Raw genomic sequence first — 19,107 nt, 5'->3', positions numbered from 1 at the left:
ATTGTGTTGTACACCATAGTATTGAGGTGGACTGGAGATTTCCTCCATGAAAAAAGCATATGTTTTTTATCTGAGTAAACAACGTTATGAAAGCTCACACCCTTAGATACAATTCCTTCTAGTTAATGCCATCTGATTTAAATTAAATAACTTCAAAAAAAATCAAATCAAAGAGAGTAATAATTAGTTTTACTGTGCATAAGTAAACCTCTTTTCTCAAATTTAGCCTTAGTTTTATGGGCCATTATAGACTGTTGTTCACTAATTAAACTGTATGGTTTTATATTCTTTTGCTTAAGCACATTTTCTGTTTTAAAACTCTCTTAAAAAAGAGAATTCATTAGCTTAAAAGCAGTTTCATTTTAAAGCTCTAAAATAGGAGGGCTGATCAATTAAGAACTATAGTTTTTTTAAAGGTATGATGTTCATGTATTAAGAGAACAGAAGGTTGTTAAGAGAGGTGGATCAAATGGCTGGACACCATTTTATAATCAAACTAGTCATATGAACCTATTTTTAACAATTAGCCCATGAGATCTAGGCTCATAGAAGGACTACCACCCTGCCGACACAATTACTGAATTTGGCCCACGTTTGACCTCCTATTGCCATCAAATTGTAATGTTTAAGGAGACAGAAGAAGCTGATGGAACACAAGGCGAATGATCATAATGAAATGTATTTAATAGAACTCTTGGCCCTATGGGCTTATCTGTTCAAGATCTTGGTTCTTTGTCTCTAAATACTCCAACAAAAAAGCAGGAATCATGATCATCACCATTCTGCCTTGAGACTTAGAAGTAAAGAATCAGGTCTTAAACCCACAAGCTGCTACCATCATCATCATTATCATCATCATCCCTGCTTCCCAAGCTCAGCAACCGTTTTTAGCTACCAGTTTTTCAGAAGGTATTTTGCATTAATATGGGTTGGTGTGGAGCAGCGGTGACCAATCACAGTTCAAGGCCGAATGTTGCCCCAGACTTTTTAACAGACATTTTTTTTTTGCATGTATATATGCACACACTGCTGAAATTTAGTTGCTAAATCTAGAAAATCATTTTTTCAGACTATTTGGCAAAATACCTACCATGTTAAGTTTTTAAAAACTGTTAAAACCAGAATTATTCAAGAGAGCAGTTTGATATCTGAATGAGGCCATCTAGTCATTTATTTTTGTCATTTTTGTTTGGTTTTTGTTAAAACTTATATTTTTGATGATATTTTGTGATTTTGATTGTTTTCTTCGTACCATGGATCTTTTATTGCAAATTACTAATTGTAATTTGCTGAGTGCTGATTGATTTCTAAAATTGAATAAAATAAAATGATAGTTACAATTGCTACATTGAGATTCCATAGGCCTTCCATAAAGGCAAAAAAGTTAACCCCTTCTCTTCCAGTGACATCACTATTATACTCAGTTAAAAAAAAAACTAAAAGTTTGAATTGTTTCCTATCCTTGGTATAGAAATTGCTTGTTCATTTTTGTAAGCTAGTTAGCAATGCCACCAAAGTCATTAGACAAAATGTACAGTTAATCTATACAGTAAAATTTGGAGCCAATTATTTCATTTAAAATTAATTTCTGTATATTTAAATGTTAAGTAAAATTACAGCACCCTCAGCAGTTTATTTATATAGCTGCCCAATTGGGCAGTGCACAACAGTAAAAAAATTTTTAAAAAAGTATAAAATCAGCAATTGCAAATATAAAAAAATATAGTACTAAGTATAAAAAAACAAAAATACAATCATAAATGGAGGGAGAATAAAAAATGGTGCCCTCTAGACAAGTCTCCATTTCCATAGGAGCCCCAAGCCTGGTCACATAACCACATTTTGAGGACCTTTCAGAATATCCACACCACTTCATCAGTTGAAGCTTCAGAATATTCTTCAAGACCAGCTCCATGTAGAACAAATTGCAGCAGTCCAGTCTGGAGGTAACAGGGGCATGAGTGACTGTAAGCAGGGTTTCCTGATCCAAAAACAGGCACAACTGATGCATAAGGTAAAGCTGTACGAAGTCCTCCTAGATACAACTGCTACCTGATTGTCAAGCAGGAATTGTGAATCTAGGGAGGACCTCAAGTTGCACACAGAGTCTTTTTGGTGTAGTAGAACCCCATGGAACATCAAAGATGGCATAGCCTTAGAATCAGTAGACTCCATGACCCAGTCAGTCTTGCCAAGGTTCAGCTAAAGCCTGTGGTTCTCCATTCAGATTCTCACAACCTCCAGGCACGGAGATAAAACAATCATGGTATTGTTTAATTTGCCTAGGATAGAGATGTACAATTGGGTATCATCAGCATAATGATGATACTTTACCCCATGGCGACAGATGAACTAATCCAGCAGCCCCACGTAGCACCTCATGTAGATTTTTAAAAAGTGGAGAAAGCACCGAACTCTGTGGCACCTCACATAGTAGAAGCCGAGAATGGGACGTCTCCTCCCTAGTCATCACTGAGCTGAGTTCCAATATATATACTCCTATTTTATTGTATGGGTACACTGTGTATTCATGTACAATGACAATAAAGTTGTTGTTATTGTTATTATTTATTTACTTCCACTGCAATTCCTGTTACCCATTTTAATAAACTATAAAAAGAATTAATTCAACAATTCTCATTAATCTCAATTGTCATGTACAATGACAATAAAGTTGTTGTTACTGTTGTTGTTGTTGTTGTTATTATTATTATTATTATTATTTACTTCCACTGCAATTCCTGTTACCCATTTTAATAAACTATAAAAAGAATTTCTTCAACAATTCTTATTAATCTCAATTTTCATAGATACTTTGGAGAGAAGCTATTAACATCTTAACAAGTTCTGATACCTGATACTTTTACAGGGAAAAATATAAAATGGGTAATTGTTTTATGGTAAGTTAAAAGCTCACATGCACTGACAAATGACTTTTCCTGGTCATTTAGCAGTTCATAAACTATATTTTGGGCATTTAAAAAAACAGCACATATAATTCAGAAATGAGCTCTATGCCATTATCATGATATATTGACTGATTTTAAGGTGTATTAATTTTTTTGTGTCACTAGTCACACATTATTGGATGTTTACCCTCATCCCCAAATTATGAAAATGTTAGTTCCTGTTTATCTTGTAACCTCCAAACAGAACTTCCTAGTGGCAGTAACTAAGTATAGAAGAAGAGATCATGGTGTCACTTGTACAATAAGATCAATTCACTCAAGGCAGAGCTGAGCAACTGGGCATCTGTTTTGCTAACTATCTGAATGGGGTGAAAGAAAGAGCAAGTATTAAGGGAAATCTCTCTCTCTCTCTCATACACACACACACACACACACACCAAAAGAACATATAAAGAATCCCATTATATAACCTCGTATGCCCAGGAATCCCACTTTTTCATCTGCACTTCTATATACATTAGTACACATGTAGTATCCAAAGAACAAATATTTGAGTTGCTCTTTGGTTATGTCAGTAGATTTGAATGAGGGTTCCTTTTCCCTCAGGAATTGAAACACAGAGAGGAAAAGGAAGATTATGGCACGAACTTAAGAAAAAAGAATACTGCAAGGACAATCAAGAGCAAAGTTGTGAACCAACACTTCTGGAATGCAGAAGTTGGCTAATGGCCAGAAAAAGGAAGTGGCCAGGAACAAGAATTCCATAGAGATCTGTGGTTGTCCTGAGATGGCCCAGCCCAACCCTATCCCAAGCCCCTTCTCAATTTCTCAAATTTCTATCCCATTTTATATTATAATTTCTGAGTCTTAGTCACATTCTACTCTTTTAAAAAGGGAGCAGGGAGTCATGCAAATAATCAAGGACAGAAGCAACCTAGAACTAAGGAGAAATTTCCTGACAGCTAGAACAATTAATAAGTGGGACAACTTGCCTCCAGAAGTTGTGAATGCTCCAACACTGGAAGTTTTTAAGAAAATGTTGGATAACCATTTGTCTGAAGTCGTGTAGAGTTTCCTGCCTAAGCAGGGGGTTGGACTAGAAGACCTTCAAGGTTCCTTCCAACTCTGTTATTCTATTCTAAATACCGTATTTTTGTTATCCAGTTGAAGATTAAAAAATAAATAAAATAAAACTGATAATCATACCCTGTCAAAGTGATTAAATGATGCTCTGAATTCATTCATTTGCTGCTGAGTTATTCCTTTAGCATCTCTTGTAAGGATTTGGTTCTCAACTTCATTGATAGTTCGGGCAATGGTAGTCAGCAGCAGTTCCCATCCAACCCGGATATGCTGCAGCAGAAAAGAAGAAGGATACCTTAGAAATAAAGCGCCAAAGACTAAGAGAGCCTTCAACTTGTGAATGGTATGCTCTGGGGGCTACATTCCAACTAGTCACTGGAACTATAACAACATAACATTCAGAGTAATTAAAAAAACTTGATTTAAATAAAATATACTGTGTTTCCCTGAAAATTAGACCTTGTTTTATATTTTTTGAACCTCGAAATAAGCGCTTGGCCTTATTTTTGGGGAGGTCTTATTATTTTGGGGCAAGATGGGGCTCCTCTTGCCGTCTTACCTGATTTCCAGGTCTGTGTTTAAATATTTTCGGGGAGGGCTTATTTTCAGAGGGAGGCTTATTTTAGTGCATGAGCTCAAAAGCCTGATTGGACTTATTATCAGGGGATGTCTTATTTTCGGGGAAACAGGGTAAATAAATTTAATTAAGGACAGTGAACAAGATTACACACCATGTTTTCTTTTTATAATTTCCTCTTTTAATCATTAAAAATCTAGAAGAATTCTGGCTTTGGGGACTGAGAGTATGAGCAGTCCTGGAGGTCTGGGTTGTCACCCACAAAGAAAAGAATAAGTATCCTACTTATTTTTGAAGCTTAAATTTCTTGGCTACTCCAGTTCACAAGGTGAAGGACTTCCCAAACTACATCTACAGTACTATATTCAGTTCAGAGCTATTACATGGAAACTTTTCACCAATTCCCTCTCATTTGGACATGGCAAAGCCATGTCATTATCCTAATTTTGGAGAGTCAGTCTTCAGTATCTTTTACAGTGAGTCCCTGAGGATTATTAATGGGTGATTTATATTGCTTATAGAGACCTACCCAGTAAGGGAAGATTGGAAAATTTAGGGCTGTAGCATTTGTCCTGACTTTCCTGTAGCTTCCCAAAACACTTTAAGATACTAATTCTGGTTAACAACCATATAAATTCTGTGGACTTTTCATATGTAAGAGACATGTAAAGCCACTGGCCATGATTGACAAGCCACAAGAGCCTGGTTCTCAGATCACACTAACCCCAAAACAAAAAGACTAAATTATGACATGTTTTATTTCTAATTATTCCAGAATGATTCTGAAACATTAGGCTACAGCTTAATGGCTGCTAGTTACCAGCTCATTACTATCTTCCTTCTGGGGTGATAGTGGGCTTCTGGCCAGAAAGGATCCCGCAAATTTGCCCATGATCCCATCATAGAGTCTACCTTCAACATATGGTCTTTATTCATTTTATTCTTCATATTTAGTATTAATCGTGACATGATAAGGTTCCACTTATCATAGCAACTGCCTTTTCTGCTGTATCTCATCATAAATCTCTGCCTTGACAGATTTACAGTAGGATATTTTTAATGATATCCTTCCTATGGTATTTTATAAAGGTAGAAAAGTCCATTCATTTTAGGCAAATGTACAGTGGCCAGACATAAACAGAAGGTGATATTTGGTTTTAGATAAAATCTGAGAGGAGCCTATTTTATAAATCCTGTTTATTATTATTATTATTTCCCAATAAGATTTGACAGGGAAAGGAATGAGACATAAGTCAAATAAACAAATTATTTGCTGGACTGCAATGCTATCAAGAAAAGTAGGAGCAAATTCATGGTTTATTTTACAAGCTGTTGACAATTTAGAACTAGAAAGGGATTTCCCAACTTTGCAGTGCAACTACATTTAAGACTAGAACCTACTGCGGCATTGCAATAATTTACTCTGATGAAGCTGATTAGTACTTGGATAAATGTTTTATAGCAAAGTAATTTAAAAAAAAAATCATGATAGAGTTTCCTATAACTGAAGAACATTTTGGATCTACACCACCTTTGGAACTAGTAGAACAGAATGACTGCCAAGCTAGGTGGCAGCATTTAGCCAACCTTGATTGATCTCAAGAAGCTATGCAGTTGTACTTTTTATTATTACAATTGTAAGCCTAATTTACAATATAGTCATTTTAAAAATAATTTCAAAAACTGGAAAGTATGTCTGTACTTCAGCACAATTGCGATTCTTTACAGGCTCGTGTGGCTGCACTTAGGCAAATATGGCTGATTCCCAAAAGTTAAACAGTGTGAGGCATGGCTGATATTTGGCTGGGGGACTACCAGGAAATCTCAAAGTTATAGGACTATCATGCTGTGTGACCCTAAACATTGTAGCTTAGCAAATAAACCACCATTAAGGAAATCATGTCTATGAATCAGATCTGGGTTAACCCCTGCTATTGTCAGACGTGGTGTGACTGTTATTTTTTTATCTCAACGATTTTCCACCCGAAAGCTCTTGAACCTTCTCCAAAGCTTCACAGAAAGGCTCAATGCTATTGTCCCACTCTTGCAAGATTCATAGAGGTGGTCCCCACTTTATGAAGCACTCTTGCAGGAAGTATAAATACCCCAGTCCTGCTTATTGTTTGCAACAAGTTACAGCTAACCTGCTTGTTTGGGCTTTTGATTTTTAGCAATAGCAATAGCACTTAGACTTATATACTGCTTTATAGTGCTTTACAGCCCTCTCTAAGCGGTTTTACAGAGTCAGCATATTGCCCCCAACAATCTGGGTCCTCATTTTACCCACCTCGGAAGGATGGAAGGCTGAGTCAACCTTGAGCCTGGTGGGATTTGAACTGCCAAATTGCAGGCAGCCTGTAGTCACCAGAAGTGGCCTGCGGTACTGCACTCTAACCCCTGCGCCACCAAGGCTCATTTTAGTTGGTTCTAAGGCATCTTGTTCATGTAATTCAGTTTTATTTATGTTCTCCCTCTTATATTTAATCTTTTATGTTATTGTTAACTGCTAAAAGTCAGGCAGGACCTGAGTGGGATAAATCCTGGAAAAAATAAAATAATGTTTTAGGATTGAATGACAAAGCTTCTGGTATTTTAAAAACACAAAAGTCCCCAGTGTCATTGTGAAATACATGCTGCAGCTAGACTGCATATATAAAATTAAATAAAGACCAGATTTACCTCCATGGTATAATTGGTATGCTTATTATCAAAGACCAACGCTTCCTGTATCAGTTGATGGTCTCCTTCTAGTTTGTCAATATTGTGCTTGTAATTAATGATATTGTGCTCCTGCTGCTTTAACTGGGTCATCTGGTCCTCTAATGGCCCCGTGATATCTACCGAGGTTCGGCCAATTTCCTGCCATAGAGAGAGAAAGAAAGAGAAAAAGCTTCCATTATTTTGCAAAATGTTATAGCTTCTATTATAAAGACAGCAGCAAATAGTTTTTCCTCATGCACACAGACACACACAGAGAGACCCATGCACACAAAAGGACACACAATTTGTACAGGGATAGAATTTGCTTAGAATTTCTGATTTAAAACTTCTGCAGATCTTGGTTGCATTCACCTCCATCTTGCTCTGGATCCAGGGTCCAATGACATTGGCCTGAGCACCAAATTGACGGCGCAGACGTTCATTGGTGTGCTGACGGGAAAGCTCCTCCTGCAGTGATTGATCTCTTACAGGCACAAGTTGTTTGACCTGCCAGTGTGCAAAATTAAGTTAGTCTGCAGGCTCTATATCTGCTTTTATTTTTATTACTTCACAACATTTTTTAATTTTTTTTTTTAAAGACTGTTCTAAAAATACACATTTTAATCAATATTAACTGTAGGTGTTACTTCCTATAAAGGCATGGCAGAAACATGATATAGTCCCGTGATAGCGAACCTATGGCATACGTGCCACACGGAGCCATATCTGTGGGCACACGAGTGTTGCCCTGGCTTAGCTCCAGCACGCATGTGTGCGCCGGCCACCTGATTTTCAGCCCTTCCGGGCCCACTGGAAGTCGGGAAACAGGCAGTTTCCGGCCTCCGGAGGGCCTCTGTGGAGTGGGGAAGTCTGTTTTCACCCTCCCCAGGCTCCAAGAAAGCCTTTGGAATCTGGGGAGGGCGAAAAATGGGTCTACCGGGCCCACCGGGCCATCATGTGTCAAAAGCAGGGGGGAGTGTGAGGGGGGGTGTCATGCACGCATGAATGGGGGGGCGGGGCGTATTGAATTATGGGTGTGGGCATGCACACGTGCAAACCCCCCGCGCTCCCCCCGCTTTTAGCACGCGACGGCAAAAAGGTTAGCCATCACTGATATAGTCAATATGAAAGCAATAGATGTTTATACCATTTGTTCTGCATAATATTAGTAGTTATATTAGCTCATGAGTTTCTGTTTTCAGATTTTGCTTCAGAAGCAGAATTGTAATGTTTTTCTCAGATATATTCTGACCCTGGACTAATTTCTAAAGTATAGCTGCAAGGCATACAGTGCTACGTATCTGTAAGTGATAGTCTTAAGTGATAGCAGCTCCACAATTATTTTATGAATGCTTATTTATTTATTTATTTTGTCTCTTTTTCTTCTTTCATTTCTGAGCTTTGCTGGCATCCTGGCCTTTCGACATTAAGGTGGAAGAGACATTTGTTCACAACTTTGGGAAGCTTCAAGAATGTTCTCTTCCCCCATTCCTCCATTACTTCAGAAACATTATTTTGAATTTTCTGAAAACTAAGCCATAAAGCGTAGACATGAATAGGCTGAATCTTAATTTTTTTGCTGCCAGGCAAAGCCAACCCTATAGTACAGGGAATCCTCAATGTATGACCACAATTGAGCCCAAAGTTTTTGTTGCTAAGTGAGAAATTTGTTAAGTGATTTTGCCCCATTTTACGATTCTTCTTGCCACATTTGTTAAGTGAATCACTCTAGTTGTTAAATTAGTAACCTGGTTGTTAAGTAAATCTGGTTTTCCCCATTGATTTTGATTGTCAGAATTTGAATTTGATTGTCAGCTGGCATGTATTGTCATAAATACATGCCAGTTGACAAAGCGCCTGCATTTTTAATCACATGACAACCACGATATAGGGATACTGTGATGGTTGCAAGAACTGGTCATAAGTCACTTTTATTGCAAAAGTGGATCACATGACCCCGAGATGCTGCATCTGTCACACATGTGATTCAGAGGTGGGTTTCAGCAGGTTCTGACCAGTTCTGGAGAACCGGTAGCAGAAATTTTGAGTAAGAGAACCAGTAAATACCATCTCTGACTGGCCCCACCCCCATCTATTCTCTGCCTCCCAAGTCCCAGCTGATTGGGAGGAAATGGAGATTTTGCAGTAACCTTCCCCTGCCACACCCACCAAGCCACGCCCACCAAGCCATGCCACGCTTATTAAGCCACACCCACAGAACCGGTAGTAAAAAAATTTGAAACCCACCACTGATGTGAGTCAGTTATCAAGTAAGTAAATCATATGACCAGTGGTGGAATTCAAGTAATTTAACAACCGGTTCTCTGCCCTAATGATTTCTTCCAACAACCAGTTTGCCAAACTGCTCAGAAAGTTAACAACCGGTTCTCCCGAAGTGGTGCGAACTGGCTGAATCCCACCACTGCATATGACCATGAGGATGCTGCAACATTCATAAGCTTGAAAAATGGTCGTAAGACACTTTTTCCAGTGCCATTGTAACTTTGAACGGTCATTAAGCAAACTGTTGTAAGTCAAGGACTACCTATATTCGGTAGTTGTTTATCTATTGCATGCTGTTACACAGGGAGCCCTTGACTTACAACTGCAACTGGAACCAGAACATCTGTCTCTAAACAATGTAGTCATGAAATGAATTGCACCTGATTTTATGACCATTTTTGGCCATAGATTTTAAGCAAATCGTTACAGTTGCTAACCGAATCTCTCGGTTGTCAAATGAACCCAGCTTCCCCCATTGACTTTGCTTGTTGGAAGCCTTATGGGAAGGTCACAAACAGAATTGCTGCAATTGTCATAAATACATGCCAGTCGACAAAGCGCCTGCATTTTTAATCACATGACAACCACAACACAGGGACACTGTGATGGTTGCAAGAACTGGTCATAAGTCACTTTTATTCAGCACTGTTGTAACTTTGAATAGTCATTAAACAAATAGTTTTAGTCAAGGGCTACCTGTACATCCAAGAACAACAGTACCTTCCAAATTCCTAATACTACTTGTACTAAAGCAGAGTAAAACATTAACAAATAAACTGAAAATTTAATTATCCTAGGCAGAACCTCTTTTTCCCTCCATCCTGTAATTAATCACAAACAAATCTACATACTCCTGTATTTTTACTTCCACTTACTTTATCCCACTTAGTACGAATCTCTTCCATGGTGACTGTGCTGTAAGGATTGCTGGCACTTATTCTGAGGCTGTAGCTCTGAATCACCTTCTCCACTTCATTATGGATGGACAAAATAGCTTGCCTCTCACCATCTGCTTCAGGTAGAGTGGCTTTAAATTGTTCATGGGCAGTAATTAAACTCTGAAAGAAACAAAAGGAAGAAGAGGTGGGGAAGGACCAACCTGTGGCCTGGCACTTTTCTTCTTCCTCCACCCCAACCTCCTCCCATCCCTTTTATCTATATAAACATTTGCAAGATTGTGTAGCTGGCACTCTGTATAATCAGTGGTAAGTAAGTACATTTTGTTTCTTGTGCCATTATAAAGGGCAAACAGTGAAACTGAGAATGGGGGAAGGTCCAGGAAAAAATACTATACAATATTCGGAAATGTGGATAACAGGATCCTGGCTTTCTTTTCCAAAAATGAAAAGGCAAATGGCACAGTGTTTTAAAATGTACCTTCTGAGGGGAAATCCCAAGTGAAAGTCAGCAGCAACAGCAAGCATTACCCCTTCATTCTTTTTACTGAGAGTATCCCAAATGCATAGATGTGCAAAAGATGCAGATATAAATGCAAAGATCAGGACAAATGAATGAATCTTTACCCTCCCCATACACAATAATTGCTCAAAGGTTCCTCAAACTGAATTAAAAAGCCCCCGCTGGTGCTCAGTTCCATTGTACACACTCTTAATAGTATGTAACGTGTAATTAGCAGCTCTGTACACAAAATGTAGTATTTGTTCAAGGTTTTTTTAAATTCTTCATGCCTTTCACATTTCCCAAATTAAGGTAATTTGGTAAAATATTGCTTAATGCAATGTAAGCCGCCCTGAGTCTCCGGAGAAGGGCGGCATATAAATCAAATTTAAAAAAAAAAAAGGTAATTACCATAGTGAGTTTTTCTTCCATTCATTTATGCTTTGAGGAAGAAAATTGTTCAGTAAATACCCACCTCCACTACTTTCTAAAGGCTCCTAGCCCCCCCCCCAAAAGAAAAGAATGGCAAAGATATTAAATTCCATTATTGGAAGTGAGTCGGGCTCTTCCCAAGCATGGAGCCTCCTTCTCCTCCATCTCCTCCTGCTGCTGCAGGTCTGCATGTCATCTCTCCTCAAGTATACAAAAAGATCCAAGAGTGAGATACCCTCATCCTTCTTGCCCTCTCCCTGAGGTGAGCACCCTAACCCAGAAGGAGCAGACAAGCAGCAATAAAGGTAGTGAGGAGGATGCTTGGCAATGGAAGGAAGAACTAAAATCTCTTTCCCTTCATTCCATGTTAAATTCCATGTTAAATTCCAGAGAACACTGAGTTCTGTCCCAGTCTTAGGGGCCAGCCCAGTTACACATATTAAGATGATGACTAGGTTCAGAGTGATCTCACAGCTTGTGTTGACTCCATGCACCAATAAAGGTATTTCGTGTACAGTACCAAAAGTAACGAAGGAAACTGCCTGATCCCAGAAAAGCTCAATTTACAAACTTGGAAATGATCTACCATTCAATTGCTATTACTTTTTTAATGGTTAACCAAGAAAGCAATGATTTTGAAGTCAGATCAAAATCTGGTATTTCAGCCACTACATTGCACTCTTGATTTAGTCATCTGACTGTTCACCCCCAAAAAAAGATGTGGGTGTCAGATGGAGGAATGAGAATACTAGGAGTTACAATCCCAAATTGGAGGGTGATTGATTAGAAAAGGCTGCTGTAATATATCTTTTCAGGCATAAGTTGGGGTAAGCAAGACTTGAAACTTTCTGAGATGAAATAAGGGAATTTTCCCACCGTGAAAATAGAACAACTCTCCTTGTTGAGCTCATAATGCAGCTTTACTTTACCTGGATCTCCTCTACACTGTGAACAATGAACATATCTTGCAAGTCTTCCATTGCACCTTCCATCCAGTTGTTGAATGGAGCAGCCCTCTTGGCAAACTCCAAGTGAAGTTGATCAATTGTTTCCAACAGTTTCTCTGTCCTCTTTAAAAAGACACACATAAATGGATTTAGCTTACTTTTTCTTTTAGAAATGCACATTCATTTTTGGTTTCTATTAGGGAGTTCGAGCTTTGCAGCTTTTAAGGATGTACCATTACCAGGCAACACAATCAGCAAGTTAAACGAATACTGCAACTTTTTTCCTCTGTCCTTCAATTTCTTAATATCTAGCAAATATCAGGGTGTGCGTGACAACTGTTTGTGCTTTCCTTCTGGCTTTTCACATTCCTGTGTGTTTTCAGTGCATTGATGGTGAAGACACAATTCCACTGGTTCTTATGGTATTTAACAGCAATACAGGGACCACGATTTTCCCCAATTCACACTACAGCTAGAACAAGTGATACAGTCAGTTAGGCTATAGGAAATAATAAGTCAAGGCAGTTGGCAGGAAGGGAGATTGGCCCAGGCAGGAGCTACATCACTGTTTAACACAGCTTTCCTCATTAACTCTGGTATGCTTGGAAAGGTGAAACTGTAATCTGGGCATAATCCAGGAAAAACCTATCTATTTTACCCAGTTAGCATCTGTACTACAGGCCTTGTCTTCCTGATATTTATATCTGGATAGATGTCCTGGAATGATATTGTTTGTTGAAGACAAATGCTTTATGAGTGTCTGACTGTTGCTGTAATTGCTATTTGTGAACGTATTGGATTTTTTTTCCTATTTCCCCATATCTTTTTTTTTGTCGTAGATGCAAATATTTAGGAGTATACAACTTTTCAAACTTCTGATGGGGCTAAAATCCAATTTCCTGTTTCCCACTCCAATGCACTTAATTCCAAGAATGGGTACATATGTTATACTAAACCATAATGTGGTTGGTTTGGCTCAAAGTATTTTGTGAACCTAGCCATTGCAATTTAATCAACATGCTGTGATATATAAGCCATTATTCAACATGATGTGTACATCTATGTATCTGTTTCTGCTTGTCTCTTACTACAAAGTTTGGTAGGGTAGTGGAAGTGCTTCCAAGGAAAGGAAGGGCACTTTTGTGCACAAAATGAAATCACATGACCATAGGGGGTGTGTGACAGTCATAACTTTGAGAATAGTGCATAAGTAGATTTTCTGAAGTTTGTTGTAACTTTGAACAGTCATTAAGCAACTAGTCATAAGTAAAGGGCCACCTATACATTAAACTGTTTTAAACAAACTTTGTCATGAACTGTAGAAAAAAGTCATATATCTACATCAATCATTTTTTCCATGCCAGCTTCAGTCAGTTGGTACTGCATTTGACAATAAGGTAACAATTTTTAAAATAAATCATGTATAAACAGAACAATGAGAGAAAACAGGACTCCCTAGAAATGCTGGATTATCTGTACAACTTCCATCACCACCAGCCAGCCTGACCAATAATCCTGCTGGCTGGGGATTGTGGATAATGTAGTTCATTCCCACCCACTTGAAGAATGCCGATTCCCCACAAATCTTGAAGAGTGTAGTGCAGGGGTGTCAAACTCAAAGGCCAGGGGCTGAATCCGGCCTGCAGGGTGCTTAGATCTGGCCCATGGGGCTGCCCTGGAAACAGTGAAGGACTGGCCCACAGTGCCTCTGCCAGTGAAAATGGACTCCCAAGCTCTGTTTTTGGCTGTGACAACCTCCTGCAACCCTCTGCCAGTGAAAAAGGAGCTAGGGAGGGCCACTGGCAGAAGGTAGCAGGAGGCTGTCACAGCCGAAAACAGAGCTTGGGAGTCCGTGTTCGCTGGCAGAGTGCTTGGGCCCCCCCAGGCACCCCCAACACATGTGACATCGAGCTGGCCATGCCCACCCTGGCCCCCCGATGTCAAACACAACTCTGATGCAGCCTTCAATGAAATCAAGTTTGACACCCCTGGTGTAGTGCTTTAAAGAGTAAAGCTATTGTCAACATCTACTTTACCTCCAATACTTCTCTCCTTTTCTGGGTAAGGGTTCCCAGTCTATCCCACTGATCACATATTTTCTGACATCGATCATTGACACTTGCTGCATCATGGTAGTCTAGTTCACTGGAGGAAAAAAGGATACATATTTAGCCAATCTTCACAGATACTCCAAATAACCAGGGGGTTCAATCTACATAATTCGGAGAATGCTGTGTTCCTAATGTGACAGCTAGTTTTCCCCTTAGGTGCTGCAAATTGCAGGTCCCCTCCAGTTCAGAAATGCACAGGAGAACATAACCTTTAAATTCCTTTATACTCTACATTAATTTTCTAATCTGGTTTGGCGTACACAGCAGCAATCTGAACATAATTTATACACACAGCCAGAGAAGAGGAATGCATCATTCCAACAATCATCACAAAAACACATCCAAGATTTTTATTCTAGAGAAACAACATTCAGAATGCTACCTTTTGGATTTCTATTTTCCAGTCACTAATCTCATGCGCGTTAGAGTTAATCTTCCATTCATACACACGGTCGATTTGTGAGGGGAAACACTGATGTCATTTAGAAAGAAAATGCATGGCGTCCCACAGCTTTTTACCCATGATTTTATATATAATAGAGAAGTATGATAAGATTGAAGTTATTTGGCCTTCAAAAATCCAAACGATCAATAGGAATACAGAACATGCCATATTCTTACAGCTCTCAATAACTAGTGATATAACATCCATGTTACTTTGGAAAACATGCACATGAAACATTGGGGGAAGCAGTTTAGAAACATTACATTTCTAAACTGCTTCCCCCAATTGTAACTTACTTTTTCTGCAGGGCTTTTGTGCCCTTAATATTTGGATGCCCTGCCAAAAAACATCTTCAGGAATTAATCGTAACAACTAGGATTAACAAGAAACAGGTGGAAATGCTACAGTACTAGTTTTGTGTATTTTTTCATTAGACAGGAGAGATTCCAAAGGGCATTTTTGGAATAACACCATAATAATGGATACATCTAGTCTACAAATACCAGAGACCACTTTCTTTGCCTGGCTAGGTGGCTCAGTGACTAAGACGCTGAGCTTGTCGATCAGAAAGGTCGGCAGTTCGGCGGTTCAAATCCCTAGTATAGGTCTCCTGCATGAGCAGGGGGTTGGACTAAATGACCTCCAAGGTCCCTTCCAACTCTGTTACTGTTATTATTGTTATTAAATGTCTCTTGGTTTCCCCTTGTGCAGAAACAAGACAGACTTCTGGGGGCCAAGGAAATAATAGTTTCATACCTATATTCTGCCGTTTATTATTGCAATCTCTTTTAACTGTCAGATATGTTTGTGTGGTTCTAAAGAGATTGGACATATGTACTTTGTCCTCAGCTAGTTGTTATTCTGAATATCTCATCATCAGCTACATTTAGCTCTTGGCTACTCTTTGACTACTCCTGGTATGCCATTATGAATCAAAGTCATTATAGTAATGTGAGAACATACCAGTTTAAGTCCAAGGGTTAATCAAACATAAAATAATATTATGAATTTAGGCCTGAGATGGGATACTTGTAAATTTTTCTACATTTAAATAATACTATAATGAGTTTTAAGTAAAATTTTCATAAATAGGGAATAAACACTCTTGATCTCAACCAAAAACAGAGATAGATAAAGTTTTTAGTTGAACACAACATGTTACGTCTTTAAGGAATCTCATGGCGGTAATGGCTTCAACAAGCAATAGTATAGGGCTTTCGCATTGGCACTGATAAAGTCTGGATGCCCACTAGATGGCAACAAAGAGATATATAACAAAAGATTTCTGAATAGATGAATACATTTATATTTAAAAATTTATTCAAAATAAGCAGATCTTCTTCTATACAGATGCTCCCTAGCCACCATTGTCATTCACTAATTCTTGTGTCACTTTTTTATATTCTCTTGCCAACGTACATGACATTTAACCGAATAAGTTAAGGAAAACATTGTGCAATGTTCTCAATAGATCAGTTCATTGTGAACGCTGCACAATTTCCCTCAACTCATTTCTGATTCTTTCCTTGTCATTATTTATTACAATTAAACAAGACCGTTAACCCACAACCTATGGATTTTTACATAACAATCTAAATGAAATAAATTTGTAGTTTCCAACATATACTTTAGCCCCTTCATAATAAAACTTACACATTCACTTCGCTGCTGTTATTCAACAACTCCATTTCATTCATAACGATTACAATCTTTCTCTTGAGTTTTGCAGACATGCATCTTATTATTCTCCTTTCATTTCATGCATCTGCCAACCATCAAACCTTTGGTCAACTGAAGTATTCATTCAATGCTTCTCAGTCATATACAGCAGGTATAGGTGAGGTTAGCAGCTTTAGTTGCACCTATGCTACCTACATTTCTTGCTATGGCAACTATGGTACTGGGCAGTTTGGACACATCTTGGCCAATATGTCAAAAGCTTGGCCAAAGTCATTTTGTTCTGTCCATGTTCACACTAGTCTGTGCAAGTAGAAATTCTAAACTAGTAATCACTAGTTCATGAATGTGTTGATATATACTCAAGATGCATCTGTATTCTTTTCTTTCACTGAACAGATTTGTACTTGAAGTTTGTAACTGACTATAAGGTATTATTTTTGGAATTATATAGTTGTGGGAACTCAATGGCGGCTGCCTTACTCATGTGGCACACATACAGCAGTCTCTATGCAGAAACCATTGTTCAATAAGACTTCAACAATTTTAATCTTTATGATCTTAGCAATCTCAGCTGCCATAAGAGAAAAAGGTGAAGCTGACACTGAACTTTAACCAGCATAGTTCAAGGTCAAACATAACAATTGTTTTCCAGAAATAGCAACCTTGCATTGCCAAGTGGTGGGAAGTAGAAATATAGAGCTATGCCAAACCAAACAGCATAAAGAACAGTATCATTCTCTCAAAGGACCTGTAGTACTTATTAGCAGTGTTTAACTCACCTCATGCCCAAAATTTCTTAGCCTGCCCATCTTTCTAAGAACAATTCCCAGAAAAGAAGATTCATACTTTTCTGATTACTGTTTTTCAATCAAAACCTATTTGACGAGAAAAGAGTATTCAACAATACCATCACTTCAGACTGAATTTGGTCTACTGAAGGAAACTGTCCCATCCACCTTGTTTCTGATGTTCATGTCCATTACATTATGTTAAGAATCAGACCAGTGTCCCCCATTCAAATACTGACTATGACTGATCCTGCTTAACTTCTGAGCCCAACATCCTGTCACCTTGCAGCTTATGCTCCTGGCAAATAGCAATCAGCACTGGACATGACTTTCTCCTGTTCCTACACTAAAACTAAATAATCTGCAGTCTTCAGATGTTCTTGAACCCAAATCCCAACTGCTACAGCAATATCACTAATGCTGAAAAAGGATAGATTTTGTTGTTCAGTAGCATTTGATGAAGTCTGTTAATACAGCATCACAAAAGTAGATGTAAAGTCTGTAGAAGATCTGAAAGCCTATTCACATGGGATGGGCCAATTTGGAAACACATCTCTGGCTTAGAGCTATCACCCACTTTTTAAATATAAATGCCTCTTTAAACAAAACAAAACAACATTTTGCCAGCTCTTTCTATTCTGTAGATAGATGTATACATAGAAAATAACTACAAGAAATAATATCAACATCTCTGCAAACAATCTTAATGGTGAAGATTGCAGTAACTGAAAAGAAACTAGGAACTGTAAGGCAGCTTTTCTGTTTAACATCACTTAGATTAAATATATTAAGTCAGAACTCACTCTTCCACTTCAAGATTACCAACCAGAAAATGGACCAAGAAAAGGTTTATCATTAATTTAGCTTTGCAGTAGTTGCTCTGCAAGGCATCTCTATTTTTAGTTAAGGAGGAAATCAAAAAGATTTTCAGGGAACAGGCCAAGATAATAACACTTAGAAAATTATCTGTGGAATTTTTACATTGTACCTATGACACTATCGAATTTATTGGAAAGAGTTTATCGGGTAAATGTCAGCAGCTGTGTGCCTCTAAATGGAACATACTTCAGCTCCTGGGCAATGGCAGCGATCTGTTCCACCCTGTCCTGGTGAGCAGCCAAGTCGCTCTCAAAAGCTTCATGTTTCCTCAACAAAGCCCGGATCTCTGTCAGGGAAGCAGCTTCATAATCCTTCTGCTGCAGAATCTGTTCTTTGCCTGGTAGGAAGAGAGAAGAATCAAGCCACTGAGGTGGGATATTGGCAGCACTGGTGACTAAGGGCCCAAAGGCAAAGAAAAATAACTGGCATTGTCAAAGAGTCCAACAGTAGTAAGAGTCACATATCAAATGATATATAACAGTGACGTTACTATTTAGTTACCCAAAGTATAGCAGCAAATGCCTCTTTAGCTGATTCCCATTCCCCTTTGCTTTGATCACCATGCAGGGCCCTGCCTGACCCAAAGCTAAAGCTATAATGATTACAAGATGGTGGTGATGATAGCACTTAGCAATAACACTAAGTACCAGATCCATAGATGTACAGATTTACCACATTAGAGAGGATCTGAGATGCAAACTGCAGAGAGACTCAAAGACACTCCAACACATAGCGGCAGGGTGTAAACTACAGGCAGGAACAACATATAGTATATTAAACAGTACAACCACATAGCAATAACAATAGCAATAACAATAGCACTTAAATTTACCAGTATATTTATTTTATTTATTTATTTTATAAAATTTGTATGC

General features: G+C 38.4%; 1 protein-coding gene across 1 annotated transcript in view; it reads right to left on the bottom strand.

The window, feature by feature from the left end:
- ACTN2 (actinin alpha 2) overlaps nt 1-19,107 on the bottom strand; it is a 61,906-nt gene that overhangs the window by 5,432 nt on the left and 37,367 nt on the right. The window contains exons 12-18 of the mRNA XM_034428289.2: nt 18,419-18,569; nt 14,366-14,474; nt 12,312-12,452; nt 10,428-10,610; nt 7,642-7,776; nt 7,249-7,428; nt 4,116-4,262 (exon numbers count right to left, since the gene is read on the bottom strand). Coding sequence (XP_034284180.1) covers nt 4,116-4,262; nt 7,249-7,428; nt 7,642-7,776; nt 10,428-10,610; nt 12,312-12,452; nt 14,366-14,474; nt 18,419-18,569 — 1,046 coding nt within the window. The remainder of the gene's footprint in view (nt 1-4,115; nt 4,263-7,248; nt 7,429-7,641; nt 7,777-10,427; nt 10,611-12,311; nt 12,453-14,365; nt 14,475-18,418; nt 18,570-19,107) is intronic.

The sequence above is a fragment of the Pantherophis guttatus genome, chromosome 1, assembly GCF_059756535.1.
Source record: "Pantherophis guttatus breed Tessera chromosome 1, ASM5975653v1, whole genome shotgun sequence".
Lineage (NCBI taxonomy): Eukaryota > Metazoa > Chordata > Lepidosauria > Squamata > Colubridae > Pantherophis > Pantherophis guttatus.
The sequence above is the reverse complement of the archived record's forward strand: the minus strand, read 5'-3'. Positions and strand labels throughout refer to the sequence as shown.